Genomic DNA, 14,647 nt, shown 5'->3' with positions numbered 1-14,647 from the left:
CGGCATGTGTGTCCTCAGGCCTCATTAAGAGAAACGTTCTCTCGCCACCTATAACGTGTGTCCTAAATCTATGACCATCACTGTGTTTATCAAGAAACTTTCAACACTGTGATCAACACTTCCAGGTATTTATGCTGGCTCTGCAATATACAGGTCTATAGACACTGAGAATGGTAGCTATATATTGTAGGTCTATGGCAGAGGTTCCCAAACACAGTACAGTTCAGGTTTTAAAGATATCCATGGCTTAGCACAGATGGTTAAGTCAAATTGAGTGAGGTGCTTATTAAACCACTTGTGGTCAAGCATGGATATCCTTACATCCTTGATTGTTAAGGTGCCATGAGGACATTTTTACGAACCTCTGGTCTATGGACACTGGAGCAGGCCATGTAAGGCTCGGGATTATAGGTCTATGGACACTGGAGCAGGCCATGTAAGGCTCGTGATTATAGGTCTATGGACACTGGAGCAGACCATGTAAGGCTCGTGATTATAGGTCTATGGACACTGGAGCAGACCATGTAAGGTTTGGGCTTATAGATCTATGGACACTGGTGCAGGCCATGTAAGGCTTGGGATTATAGGTCTATGGACACTGGAGCAGGCCATGTAAGGCTCGGGATTATAGGTCTACGGACACTGGAACAGGCCATGTAAGGTTTGGGATTATAGATCTATGGACACTCGAGCAGGCCATGTAAGGCTCGGTATTATAGGTCTATGGATGCCAGTGAATCACGTGACAACAGAAAATTATACCATTCCATGTACCCCGGCGTAGCCTTACCTTCTGTACATGGTTAATCTCATCGTGTTTTCTCTTCTGGTTTCTGGTGATTTTCCTCTCAGGCTGCTCGGACAGTTCATTCAGGTACTGGTCTGTGTTTTTCTGAACTGCGTCCTTTGCTGTCTTAGTCAGTGCCAGGCGGTTTTTGTCCACCCACTCATCCAGGCGCCGGTTGACTAGGCAGGTAAGACATGGGAAGGGGAGAGTAAGTGCACAGCAGTGAAGGACCCTCACACTAAGGGGTGCGGGAAGCTGCTGCCTGTACATAAAGTGAGAGACACTCAACACATGAGGATATTGTCTGCACTTACAGCCCACATAATGCACATAGAACTCTTCACGTCCCTCCTGCTCGTTCAGCCGTGACTGGATCACCTCTGCGGAATCTGAGGGGGAGAGAGAGGAGACAGGTCCATCCACAGTCTCCAACACAACTGCAAGTCACAGGCAGCACATCGCTCATCTTCCCATATTATATCCTCTGAATCAACAGCTACACCTGTGTATAAGTTTATTAATATGGCTACAGCCAATGAAAACTGGGGATAAAAGCAAAGGCTAACACTGCAATGCAAAAGGAATGAGGGATCCGTCTGGCACCTATTGGTCTAATGGGACACTAGGAGTTATGGCCAGAAAGATACATAAGTAAGATAGTGACAGGAGGACGTACATTACTCCAGAAGCAACTATATAAAACGTATGTAGTGTTCTAGGGCTTTGGATGGATGAATTGCCAGAGCAAGGATGGAATGAGACACCTCACAGCATATAGACTATTGTATCAGAGACATCAGTGGACTCATGATAGTCTGTAGATCATGACACGGTAACTTACGCCAAGTGTTGTCTGCTCTCCGACACAGGTAAGTCTCCCCGATCTCCACCGTCACCTCTGGATCTCTCCCCCCTCTACAGGACACGCCAGTTTCCCCTCCGGATACAACCTCATCATCATCCTCCTCTTTAATGCTTCCTTGTTCCAGACCATCGTCTTGGGAGGGGAGAGAGTCATGTTGGTCGTCCCCGACCTCCAGACTGTCGGATCTGTGCTCGTCAGGGGCAGAATCGTCCATGGCCTCCACCAGGACCTGATTACAGGGGGGGAAAAAATAAAAAAAAAAGTGTGTGAGAAAGTCCTGGACCTCATAGCTTGTAGCCACCAATAGAAAGCTCTGGACACCTGGAGAAGGGAATGCGGATTCGCCACAATATCTGAGACAAGGTCTTAGCGTCATTCTTTATGGAGTGACAGGATTACCTCACAAATCTGGGCTATAAACATTTCACCTCTTCCGCAATGGTTTATAATATGGGCTCAATGAGCCGCAAGAGGACCCCATTCCTCTTTGGAAGTAGACGCTTGGAGTGTAAATGCTGGACAGCACACAGTCCATCGGGTGTAGATGGGACTATAAATGTGGGGGGTAGCAGAGGCTACACAGAGCACTTGAGCTGGGCGGTGTGAATGGGAACAAGGTGAGTAATCATGAGATCAGACAATGGGAAACAGGCATGCATGAAATAAAGTAACCCAGATACAGAGACATCTAAGGTGCAGGGAACAGAATGTATTGGGAATGACTGACGTTGCCACTAAACGTTCAACTTATAGGGAAGGGCAAGGTGTGGCCCTTGATTTAGCATTAAGTTTACAGTTATATCTTCTGACAAAGAGCCATGAATAACAGGTTACCGTACAGTCTGGGGGCCACCGGTGACCTACATCACACGCTCTGTTCCCGGAGGTATCAGACTTTACAAACATAAAACACGAACGTGAAAGAGTATAAAAGACAAACATGGATGATTTCCAAAGAGGACAATAAAACTTCTAATTAAGAACACAAACACTAAAAGAAAAAACACACACACAGGCCAGTAAGTCATCACTGGGAGGTAAATGTCCAATTATGCAGGTTACCCAGTGTGTAAAATACACACCTGAATTATACACAAAACCACCACGTGTAAACGTCGCACTGTGTGAAACCCCATTGTGGCAGGTAAGTAAATACGCCTAATCCAGTTGAACTGGATTTCACCCGGATGGTCAATAATCCACATTAATGGATGGGAGATCACTGTCAGAGATATAGGGTGCAGGGGCACACAGTGATACAGGAGGATCGTTCTCAGATCAGACGCCCCAGGCACTTACCCAAATAAGCAATATTGGGATCGGTCCATTTAAAAGGTCTTCAATAAAATGACCTTGTAGATGGCCTAGATCATATTATTCCTTTATATAGTACTACTTATATTACACAGCGCTGTACGGAGAATATCAAATTGTTCACATCAGCCCCTGTCATATGGGAGCTTACAATCTAAATATCCTACTACACACAGTGGGGCCTAGGACCTGATTGTCATATTGTGGGTGGACTGTGCTTGTGCAGAAGGGGTCCAGCATCATATCACACAGTGACCCCTAAGTCGCAGTCTGATTGAGACTGGGGGCATGTCATCTGTTTTCTAGGAGTGCAGATTACTGGCCTCAGCAGTGCAAGATGAGGCGGCCAATCTAAGCCGCTTTAGGCTTACTCAGATGGCCGATGCTGCAACCATCGCGACCGATCATGATCCGCTGCAGCCGCAGGAAGCATCTTTTGTTCTCAGCATTAGCATTTACGTCCAAATACGCAGCTGCTGTATGCATATAGCGTACAACTGCGATTCAGACCCATATTTTGTCAGAAGTCAACTAACATACCAATGTGTCTTTGGACTGTGGGAGAAAAATCGAAGCACAACTGTGGGGAGAACGTACAGACTCCACACAGATGTGGCACTGCTCCAGGTCGAACTCGTGACAGCAGTATTGAGACCACAATACTAACCACTGTGCTGCTGAAGTTACCTAAGGAAACCAGCCATATTTCAGTACAGAACTGCTCAGTAAAATTACTAGTGGTCTGCATATTAAATTAACGTTCCTGTTAGCCTGTTTCAGCCCCCCTAGAGTGATGGAAACGGGAGCATGACATGAGCCCCCCCTCCCCCAATGTCATGCACCCTTTTTCAGGCACGTGCAGATGTGCTCTCTTTACGGAACAGTTCCCTGCCCTACATAGGCCCGTATTCAATTAGGGGGTGAAAAGTTTATGCTGGACTTTTCGCACCACATCGGAGCTTTTCTAGGGATAAAGTATCGGGCGCGCGCCTGCTTTATCCCAGTATTCAATTTGGAGCCGGCGAAAACAGGAGCCTGCGGAACGGTAAGTATCGGGAAAAATAGGGGAATTTTCAGGAATTAATCCAGGGTCCCCCCTAATGATGTCCAGACATGGGGGATCACTGTGGGTAACCCCGTTTAGCCCTGCAGAATGTGTTCTGCATTTTTAAAATAGCCGCGGCAGGTGTTTTTTCCCTGACAGTGATGCAGAAGAGCACTTAGGTTTTTGTTTTTTTTTCATTTTAAAAAGTGGTACCATCAAATTTGGGGTACATGAAAATGGGGATAAGCATATTTTTAGAAAGTTATTTTTAAAAATTCTGCAAAAATACCCCTGTCCCTGCAATGAAGAAAACACCTGCCGCATACTTCCGAACCCCTCTGGAATCTATTACGGTACTTTAGGATGTGTTCCCATTTTTTTTTTTTTAACACAGACAGTTTTTTGGGGGTCATTTCCAAGGGTGCAGGCTATTTATTTTTAAAGCATGCACCCCTAAACCCCAATTCTGCACTTTTTTTCGCCAGCTAAAGGCTGGTGAAAGCTTATCCCCATTTTTTTTCAAAGACTTTCGAACCAGCGAAAAGTCTTTGAAATTGAATATGGGGATAATTGAAACATGCGAAAATGATGTCATTGACTTTTCGCAGACTAATTGAATACCCTCCAAAGTGGGGAATTCAATTGTTTTCCACTGCATTTCTGCTCGCACCTTCCGAACCATTCACTTTACATGGCACAATCATTACCCACCTACCCCCCTGGAGGACAGGGCCTCATGAGAAGCAGTCCGGGCAATTATAACCAAAGAAATTTTTTTCTAATTAACATTCTCACAGGCAACATAGCTCTAAACAGCATGCAGTGTATTATGTGCCATAAATCGCACAAATGCAAAAACATTATTGTGGTTTAATTCAATAAAAGTGGGCTTTTCGGAATACAGGGGTCTTCGTGGTCAACTGAGAACAACAGGTTTTTATTATAACCCACTTAAATACATAGAACTACAACAAAAAGGATTACAAGGCTTTACGCTCCACCTAGGGGCAGACTAAAATATTGCAGCAAAGGGTAATGCAAATAAATAAAAAAGAAAGAATAATAATAGACATTATTTATTTATGTACAGTTTCTAATATAGTGCAGCATATTCCGTTGCACTTTACAATTTGAAACAACATTAATAGAACAAGACTGGGTTGTAAGAGACAGACATAAAGGTAAGAGGACCCTCCATCCATCTATTTATCTAGGTCAATAAAGAGCCAGAAGCAGAATTTGCAGCCAAGCAGACATGTTCCACTGCAAACTGTGCAAATGCTAACTTACCTGCAGGGAAACACTACACAAGCATCCTGGCCAGATCTATCCTTATACTGCATCCTGCAGAGGTGCTAGGCTTCACCCCCCCCCCCCCCCCACATAACTACACCTACATCAGGTTATGTGTCTACCCCTACACCACAACCATGAGGCCAAATGTTTTACGCAGGCAGTGTTCATTCTAGCACCCTGCACCTGTCACAATAACCCGTGCAGTTCCTCTTTCCTGCCTGAGGTGTCGCTCTTTGTTCTGGTGATTCTAGCACACTCAGCGGATGCAACAAACTGCTGAGATACAGACCAGAGTGTGCTAGGAGCACCAGATCAGAGAGAGACACCACAGGCAGGAAAGAGGAACTGCACGGGATGAGACAGGCGCAGGGTGCTAGAATGAACACTATATAGGTGCAGACTTTGCCCCCATTAGCTGGATTTATTCCTAACTCTAAATCGAGAACGAAGGATTTATTACCTAGAAAATATAGGGCCTGATTCAGAGCCGGACGCAATTAGCGCTCGCTCGTCCAGAAAATAGGGGTGGCTATTCAAATGAACCGTTAGCTCTTTGCGGTCTGTTCACGCCTCTAGGTCGAACAAAACTTACGGTCGTTTTTTTAAAAAATACGCCCCCTGGCCGCTCGCATCCTACGTCATGTCCGCTATTTATTAGATTAATCGAGTACATCGACCAGCATATGAACTGCTCGCTATTCTTGGGGTTGGTTTTTCCTACCACAATCTTGCGAGCAGTTCTGACTATAAAATAACCCAGTGACGTGGTCAATGACGCTGCTGTTTTAATTATGCACACCCATAAAACGCCCGTTTTGACCTTTAAGCACGCCTGCGTTCGGATCTCCACTCCCCGTTTTCAAGCATCTTCCCCCGTTACCACCCACATACGCCTCTTTCTGTCACTCAAATTATCAGGCATTCGCTATTTTGCGAGCACATGAATTTCGACCGCACTGACTGGTTCGCGCATGCGTATAACGATCCATACGCATGCGCAGTTGGGCAAACATCGCTCAGAGCGAACGAGCGGCCGCTTACGAGCGGCTCTGAATCAGGCCCATAGTCTTCTAGTAAATGTACAAAACAGTAAGTGGGAAAACACCATTCAGCACAGCCCCCCCCCATCACCCCCCCACGTCCTCCGACAATGTCAGGTGTGGCCACAACACACTATATATGAGGAGACTTCGAGAGTATAGAGAACCCAAACATATCACCCATATGTGCTTGCTGAGGACCTCATTCCAAGACCATTGGCATTAAAATAGAGTTGGTTCACCCTCTGCTGCTGTAACAGCCTCCACTCTCTGGGAAGGCATTACACTACATACTACAATGTGGATGCAGGGATTCGCATCGTTCAGCTCCAATCCTGAACCGGATGCAGGCGCGGCTGCCTCTTTATGTAAATGGCGCTACAGACCTTCCCTGGGGTACATCTATGCGTCCAAATGTGCAAGGACTGAGACGCCCACTGTCAGCGTCCTTTCAGCCACCCGCATTACCTCACAGTCAGCGTCCAGGAACGCCCCTTACATTCGTTACCATGTGTCTATATCTGTGCCGCGACTCTGGCCATGCAATATCTGGACGCATGCACGGTGCAATTCAAGACTCCTGCGTAGACGATAAACATCTGCGTGAATATCGGAGAAGTGTCTGACTTGGAATCAGACCCAGAGGGGCATATTCAACTGGGGCCGAGGTTTAGCCAGGTAAAAAAAAACTTGCGCCCATATTGTGAAATGCGGCGGGTATGCGCTCCCGATACCAGTGGTATTCAATTTTTAAAAATGCACGCAAGGTTTTCAGCACTGAGAACCCCACGGTGCAAGGGAAAAACCTACTTACCAGCTCGCTGGTGTCCGCGGCTCCCGGTCATCTCCCCTCCATGTTTGCACCGGGGAGGGGGCTGCTGGGGGATGTAGTTCTCCCTGCTGCTGCCTTCGGTGGGTTCTCAGACAAAAAACGGGGGTCACACTTACACACACCATACTTCCCACACACCGCTGCTGCAGGAGACCGGGTCCCGATGCTGGAGGGAGAAGACAGCACTTCGGAAGGTGAGTAATTACTGACTAATTAAGGTAATTAGAAACCTCCAATTGCTTTATTAGTCATTAGGAGGGGTCCCGCAGGGGTCCCAGAGCATTTTCCTACCGTTTTTCCTAAAATCATGGATGTTAGGAAAAATTGGTCGTGCTCTGGAGGTGCGCAAAATAAAAACTCTCCCGCAGCTCAAAATAAAAATCAAAACCCTGCATCTAATTGAATAGCAAAAATCCTGCACCTGCAGGCAAAACCCCACAGGGGCAGGATGTTGGTATTCTCTCTCCCAACTGAATACGCCGCCAAGTCTGCAGAAGTTGCTGCCACGTGATCAATGATTTACACAGCACACACATACTCAGCAGCACTATACACAGGTTATTTACATTACTCACATCAGTCCCTGCCCCAGAGGAGCTTACAATCCATAGGACCTCATTCAGAGTCGGTCGTTGCGGCCGCACGGTCGTAGGGGAAAGGGGCCGGATATGCAAATTAAGCGATCACAAGTTGCGGTCCTAAGATGAGATCTTTAGCTGAACGACCGAGGGTAAGAAGCGGCCGTAAGACTAAATAACGCCCCCTTCTCGTTCACAACACACGTCATCTCCTGGGATATAAGGATTAATCGCGAGCATCGGGAACCATCGGAACTGGTCGTAGAGCTTAAGGTTGACCATACCCTCTCTTAAGCACTACGATCATGTCAGTGTACAAACCTCCCCTGTCACGTGCGCCATGACGCTACTTTGTTAATTATGCACTCCCATAAAACGCTGTTCGCATAATTTGGCACGCCTGTGTTCGGATCGCCACTCCCCCGTTTTCAAGCACCTTCCCCTGTTACCACCCACAAACGCCTCAATCTGTCAATCAAACTACCGACCTGGCTGTGTTCAAGGAGAGAGAAATTTCTGATCGTAACAGCTAGTTTGTGCACGCGCATTGCGAACTTTATGAATGCGCAGTTCAGCGAACATCGGTGGCGTACGACTGTGCGGCCGCAATGACAGACTCTGAATGAGGTCCATAGTCCTTATCACATGAACACACACACTTTAATTGTTTGTCAGAAGCCAAATAAGTTACCAGTATATTTTTTGGAGTGTGAGAGGAAACCTACGAAAACATAAGAATAATATACAAACTCCACACAGATCAACAATGACTGGGAATTAAACACTTGATCAATGCTGTGAAGTATATTTTATATATATATTTATATTATATTAACCACTACACCAGAGGTTACCAAACACGGTCCTCAAGGCACCCCAACAGTCCAGGTTTTAAGGATATCCATGCTTACCCACAGGTGACTTAACTAGTACCTCGGTAAATTTGATTTAACTGGTGCTCAGCCACGGATCTCTCTAAAACCTGAACTGTATTGGGGTGCCTTGAGGACCTTGTTTTGGAACCTCTGCACTACGCCAATCGTGCTGTTCATCCTGATAGGTGGGGGATTGCCACTGTATTTCAGAGCGGATTAATCACCAAATATTTAAATATCCATAAAAGTGCAGCTTTGAATAGATGTATTTTGATAACGGTGTGAAAACAGCTCTTGAAACAGTGGTTCCCAAACTTTTTTGAATCACGGCGCCCTACAGTATCAGCATTGTTTTCACGGCACCCCTAAAGCGGCATACACACGCACACACACAACGATTTTCTGAACTATTATCTGTCAGGTTGTTTAAAGTGTAATGAACGATTTTTTGAACTACAAACGATTTTTGCATATTAACTTAATGAAAATCGTTGAGTTGGTCAGTCTGACTGAACTACAAACGTGAACGCGCATGAACGATAATCGTTCATCGTTTTCACTCAGAAAGTGAACGATTTTTCTCAACGATTGAACGATATAGTTAACGATAATCGTACAAAAACTCGTGTGTATATGCACCTTAAGTTTAAGGCACCCCTTAGGTTGTTATGTGGTGGTGCACAGGTTTGCACTGCTGTTTGTCCACATATTTACATTACATTGTCCATAAAGAATTGGATTTGGTACTGAACCACCAACCTGAGGCACCCCTGCATGTGCCCCAAGGCAGCGCAGGGTGCCACGGCGCACAGTTTGGTAACCACAGTCTTAAAAGAAAGGAAACGTCAAAATAGTTTTTAGTACCATCAGAAATACACGTACATAAAAAAAACAAACTGCTTATAGTGTTCCCGGTAGGCTGTTTTAGCGGGGCACCATACCCTGCCGATTTTATAGGGGAAAAATGTGCCCTGCCTTTTTTTTTTATTTTTTAAAATAATTATTTTTATTGAGACATGGAGAGAGCTTGGGGGTAGCTGCTCAAACAGCTGCGAACAGGAAAGGGAGACTCTGGGGGGGGGGGGGAATTCAATTGTTGTCTCGCACCTTCTCCCCCCTCTTCTAAAGTGACAGACGACAATCAATTGTTGATGCTGGGTACCCATTACTTCTTGCGCCCAAATGCACCCGGATTATATTAACTCCGTGCAAACTATTATTATTAATTTATTACCAGTTATTTATATAGCGCACACATATTCCGCAGCGCTTTACAGAGAATATTTGGCCATTCACATCAGCCCCTGCCCCAGGGGAGCTTACACTCTATGTTCCTGACGACATGCACACACACACTAGGGGGTAAAATTTACTAAAGTGAGAGTATTTAGAAGGGAGTTTTAAAAGTGATGTTTCCCATAGCAACCAATCAGATTCTACTTAACCTTTAACTAGCACCTTCTAGAAGATAATAGCTAGAATCTGATTGGTTGCTATGGGCAACATCACTTTTAAAACTCACTTCTAAAAACTCTCACTTTAGTAAATTTACCCCTAGAGTTCATTTTTGTTGGGAGCCAATTAACCTACCAGTATATTTGGAGTGTGGGAGGAAACCAGAGTACCCGGAGGAAACCCACGCAAGCACAGGGAGAATATACAAACTCCACACAGTTAGGGCCGTGGTGGGAATCAAACCCACAACCTCAGTGCTGTGAGGCAGCAATGCTAACCATTACACCGTCTGTGCTGCCCAAATTACCAGATGCACTGACCGAATGGCTGTTTGGGCAGCTAAAAGCCCGACTTTGGGGGGTAAGGGGGGGGGGGATTTCTGTTTATCACCTTAGGAGGGTGTGAGCAGAAATAATGGGTGCCCGCAGCACTTGTGCCCAGTGGCGCCAATAAAGGAATATGGTCCGTACTTTAGACAGGAAATGCGGGTGCACAAAAACAACGGAATTCCCCGGTGTCTGAAGTAGAGCTCATCTGCGCAAACTTCAGCTGCCCATTGTGTATGTGCAATAGCAAAGCCAAAGAAACAATAAAACATAGATTCACTCCAGGCTCTACCAAAATGTCACCATGGAAAAACCTCTAAATAAGTCACCACAACTTATTTATTATTTATTTATTACCAGTTATTTATATAGCGTACACATATTCTGCAGCACTTTACAGAGAATAGTTGGCCATTCACATCAGTCCCTGCCCCAGTGGAGCTTACAATCTATGGGCCAGATTCAGAGCCGGACGCTCTGACCAGAGCGCTCGCTCTGAATCAGGGCCCTCCTACCTAGACATGGAGCGGCCTCTTGCTCGCATAGCTGTGGGTTACCAACCACAGCTTATGTGAGCGTCCATGATGATGGTCGCGATGGTCAAGACCATCGCGACCATCGGGCTTGCGACGAGACCCTGCGGTAGGGTCTCGTGGCCGCAAGCCCTGGAGTGATTTTGGCTCTATCAGAGCCAAAATCACTCCCACTGACATCACTAGTGATGTCAGTGGGGCCGGACCCAGACGGTAGGCGTTCCCATGGGAACGCCTCCGTCTGGCAGCCACGCCCCCGGCATGCCCACCAAAGGGGGCGTGCTGTCAGTCACCATCGACAGCATGCCCCCTTTGGTGCGAGACCCGGAGCGACAGCTTGGCTGTCGCTATGCGGGTCTCGCGCACGACAGAGCTCCCTCCGTCGTGCGCGTGCGCATTAGGGCACCATCGACCCGCTTGCGAGCGTCCTACGCTCGTGAGCGGGTCTGAATTAGGCCCTATATTCCCTACCACATGCGCACACACTTACACATACACACACTGGGGTTAATTTATGTTGGGAGCCAATTAACCTAGCAGTATATTTTCTAATCACATATAATAACAACAAAGGTCATATATCCTTGCGCCAAAATTGTCCACACAATGATATTTATATTCTGTGGTCCGGAATATTGTTCCACGAGTAAAGCTGGGCATACACTATACAATAATCAGTCAGATATCGGTCCTATCCGGGTGGTTGGAATGAAAACCTGGTAATGTATGGGAGCAAATGACAGTCCATCATATGGTTTTAAACACTTAAAAACGGACAAAAACAATTGTTCAAATTGGTTACATTTGTGTGTTTTAACCAATTTGTCTGGACGACCATTTTTTGTCTGTTTTCCAGTGTTTGTGAGCAAATGGTCGATTGTCATTTGCTCCCATACATTACCAGGTTTTCATTCCAACCAGCCAGATTGGACAGATATCTGACAGATAATTGTATAGTGCAGGGCTTGACAAATTTTTCTAAAATCTAGGAGCCAGGATGAAATTGTAAGAGCCAGACCACTGCCCCCCCAATTTTTTTTTACAGGAGTGAGGAACACAGCTCTGTGTGTTATGCAACCGTTATACACACTATACTAGTCCACAAAATGGTCGCAGTTGAATGGATACAGTAAAATGGAGGCCCCCTTAATGCTCTGCCCAGCTCCCCTGCTCCACCCCCCACCCTCCAGTAATAACGGACCACATTTCACATAAAATAATGGTGCCAGAAAGTACAACAAAACCCCCTTCCCCTCGTGGTCACAACATAGACCCTACTACCGAAGAGCTCTATGCAGCCGGAGATAGGAGACAGCAGACAGTTGGGACGTACAGGAGGATCAGCGTAGACTGGGACAGACAGCAGGGATCAGAGCAGGCCAGGATGGAGAGGAGTCATCAGTGCAGGCCGGGACGGACACAGGCACAGCAGTCACTGCAGGCGACACTCAGCACATGCACTCCTGTGCATTAAATGAACACCACAATACTATAGGCACGCATCACCGCCAGAGCTGATGAGGATCTGCTTCCTCCCTCACTGCAAAATCTAATAGCCAGGCAGCAAAATCTGGTATGGCGACCTGGCCCCCGGGATTTGTCGAGCCCTGGTATAGTTTATGCCCAGCATAAGTCTCTCTTAAATGGGACCAATGTTGCTCAAACACCATAAATATGGTTGGGGGGTATATATACCCCAGACTGTTTAATGGTCACTCCACCTTGAGAAAGACGCACCTTGTGTCGAAACATGTCGGAGGAATGACAAGGGTGATAGCAACTACTTCCCAATCCAGCAGATCCTGAACCTTTGCAGCATTAGAAGTACCTGGGCTCTGGTACTGTTTATGGCTATGTCGATCATTATTCCATCATCTGGTATGAAGTAACCCTTAGAGTGCCCATCCACTTGCCGATAATACTGAGCGATTGCACGATTACGACATCGTAATTGGGCAATTGCTCAGTTATCGGCTGCAAATCCGGCATTTAAATGTCTAAAACGACCAGCAAGGCGCTCGCCCGCTGGTCGTTTCTGATATCTATCATCGCCCGAACATGACGGTCAACCTCACAACCGTCGTCAGGTTGCCCATGTCCGGGGATGATTGATGTGCATACACTGAAAGTCTAGTATATGCACTTCAACACTAGAATGACGACGGCACGATTACGATGTTGTAATCGTGCCGTCGTCCTCGCTTCTACAAGTGGATGGGCACCATTGCCCTGTTTTAATATTTTGGAATGTATTAAAGTTACTTTTGGAAAATCTGCACCATGAGGAGTTGTCATATGTATATTTACATGGTTTTTCTGTGATTATGGACATATGAAGAGGTCCCAAAGAAACCTTTAGAAGAGCACTAGCATAGGAGTTCATGTAAGACACAGTGTAAATATCCATTATATGGTATGACACTTCATTTCCAGGGACATAAGGGGATTTACTTGCACGATAAAGATCCCTTTATAGGAGAATAAGTACACTTTTCTATGTAAGCATAAAGTGAGCATCACCATTCTATTCCTGTGTGTGATCACTGAGAATGGGAATTGGCTGCCTTTTTCTTTCTATATGAAGAACACGGGTGCCCTCCCCATATAGACTTTTGGATTTCCGTTGCTATCCATTAACTTTAATTGAAGTATATTTACTGATACTATTTTTGTGTGTTTTTTTTTTCCCACATATTTATGGTGTTTGAGCAACATTGGTCCCATTTAAGAGACACTTACTTGTGGAAGAATATTTTGGACGACAGAATATAAATATCATTGTGTAGACAATTTTGGCGCAAGGATATATCACCTCTGTTTGTTGTTATAATAGCAAAGCCAATGAATGACTTGCATGCTGTGGCAACATGCCATCACAAGGCATGCTGCAATTACAGCAAAGCCACCATTGTTCTACAGCCCCCAGCACCAGTGGTCAGGCTGGACTTGACCCCGGGCCATACTACATACGCCCATGAGTGGAGCTGGGCACACCATTTCAATGGCGTTCTGCCATCTTATAAAAATGGTAAAGTACCAGTAACACATCTTCTGCTCGGTCTCCCGTGCTTCCTTCTATTAGCCATCATGTTACGTACGTGTCACACTAGGATTGGGAGACTAAAGGGGACATGGGCCAGGATAACCAGCAGAGAGCAGGTCTGGAAAGCTAGAAACAGCAGACCAAGTCTCAGCAGTAGCAGCTTCCTCTGGGGCGTGCCTAGCGTCCGAGGACCCAGACCACGCCCCTCCCAGCCTCTGCGGGACTAGCAGAGGTCTCTACTGCGCAGGACGATCACACAGGGAAAGGAGCCTGCGGGTGGCCCAGTAGTTATAGGGAGCGAGCAAGGGGTCACCAGGCCCTTATAAGAGATCCACGGGGGCCAGTGTTACTAGCTCCTCATGACACATACCTGGTAAATCACATGACCGGTCCTTCTGACGTCACACCCCTTCAGATGGCGTCACCCAGCGAGATACCGGGCCCCGGTGCCTTCCGTCGGTAGCGCGAGAGCTGGACGAGGCCTCCCCGCTCCGGAGACCGCACCTCGAGTAGCGAAAAGACCGCTGAAGCTGCTTTATCACCCGGAGCTAGGCCGCAATCCAAGAGCCGGAAGCACGCTATGGTCAGCGACCGGTCACGTGGGGTAGGCGGCCATCTTGTGTGTGGTGCCTGAGCCCTGGCCCCGCCCGCGGCTTTG

At 46.5% G+C, this 14,647-nt stretch overlaps 1 protein-coding gene across 1 annotated transcript in view; it reads right to left on the bottom strand.

Moving 5' to 3' along the window:
• Positions 1–14,647, bottom strand: part of LOC148431001 (histone acetyltransferase KAT8) — a 23,229-nt gene extending 8,582 nt beyond the window's left edge. Inside the window, exons 1-4 of the mRNA XM_088466391.1 lie at positions 14,360–14,647; positions 1,629–1,881; positions 1,102–1,176; positions 791–966 (exon numbers count right to left, since the gene is read on the bottom strand). Of these exons, the coding sequence (XP_088322517.1) occupies positions 791–966; positions 1,102–1,176; positions 1,629–1,866 (489 nt within the window). The 5' untranslated portion in view covers positions 1,867–1,881; positions 14,360–14,647. The remainder of the gene's footprint in view (positions 1–790; positions 967–1,101; positions 1,177–1,628; positions 1,882–14,359) is intronic.

The sequence above is a fragment of the Taudactylus pleione genome, unplaced genomic scaffold, assembly GCF_031769625.1.
Source record: "Taudactylus pleione unplaced genomic scaffold, aTauple2 ptg003012l, whole genome shotgun sequence".
In the NCBI taxonomy this organism is placed as follows: Eukaryota; Metazoa; Chordata; class Amphibia; order Anura; family Myobatrachidae; genus Taudactylus; species Taudactylus pleione.
The sequence above is the reverse complement of the archived record's forward strand: the minus strand, read 5'-3'. Positions and strand labels throughout refer to the sequence as shown.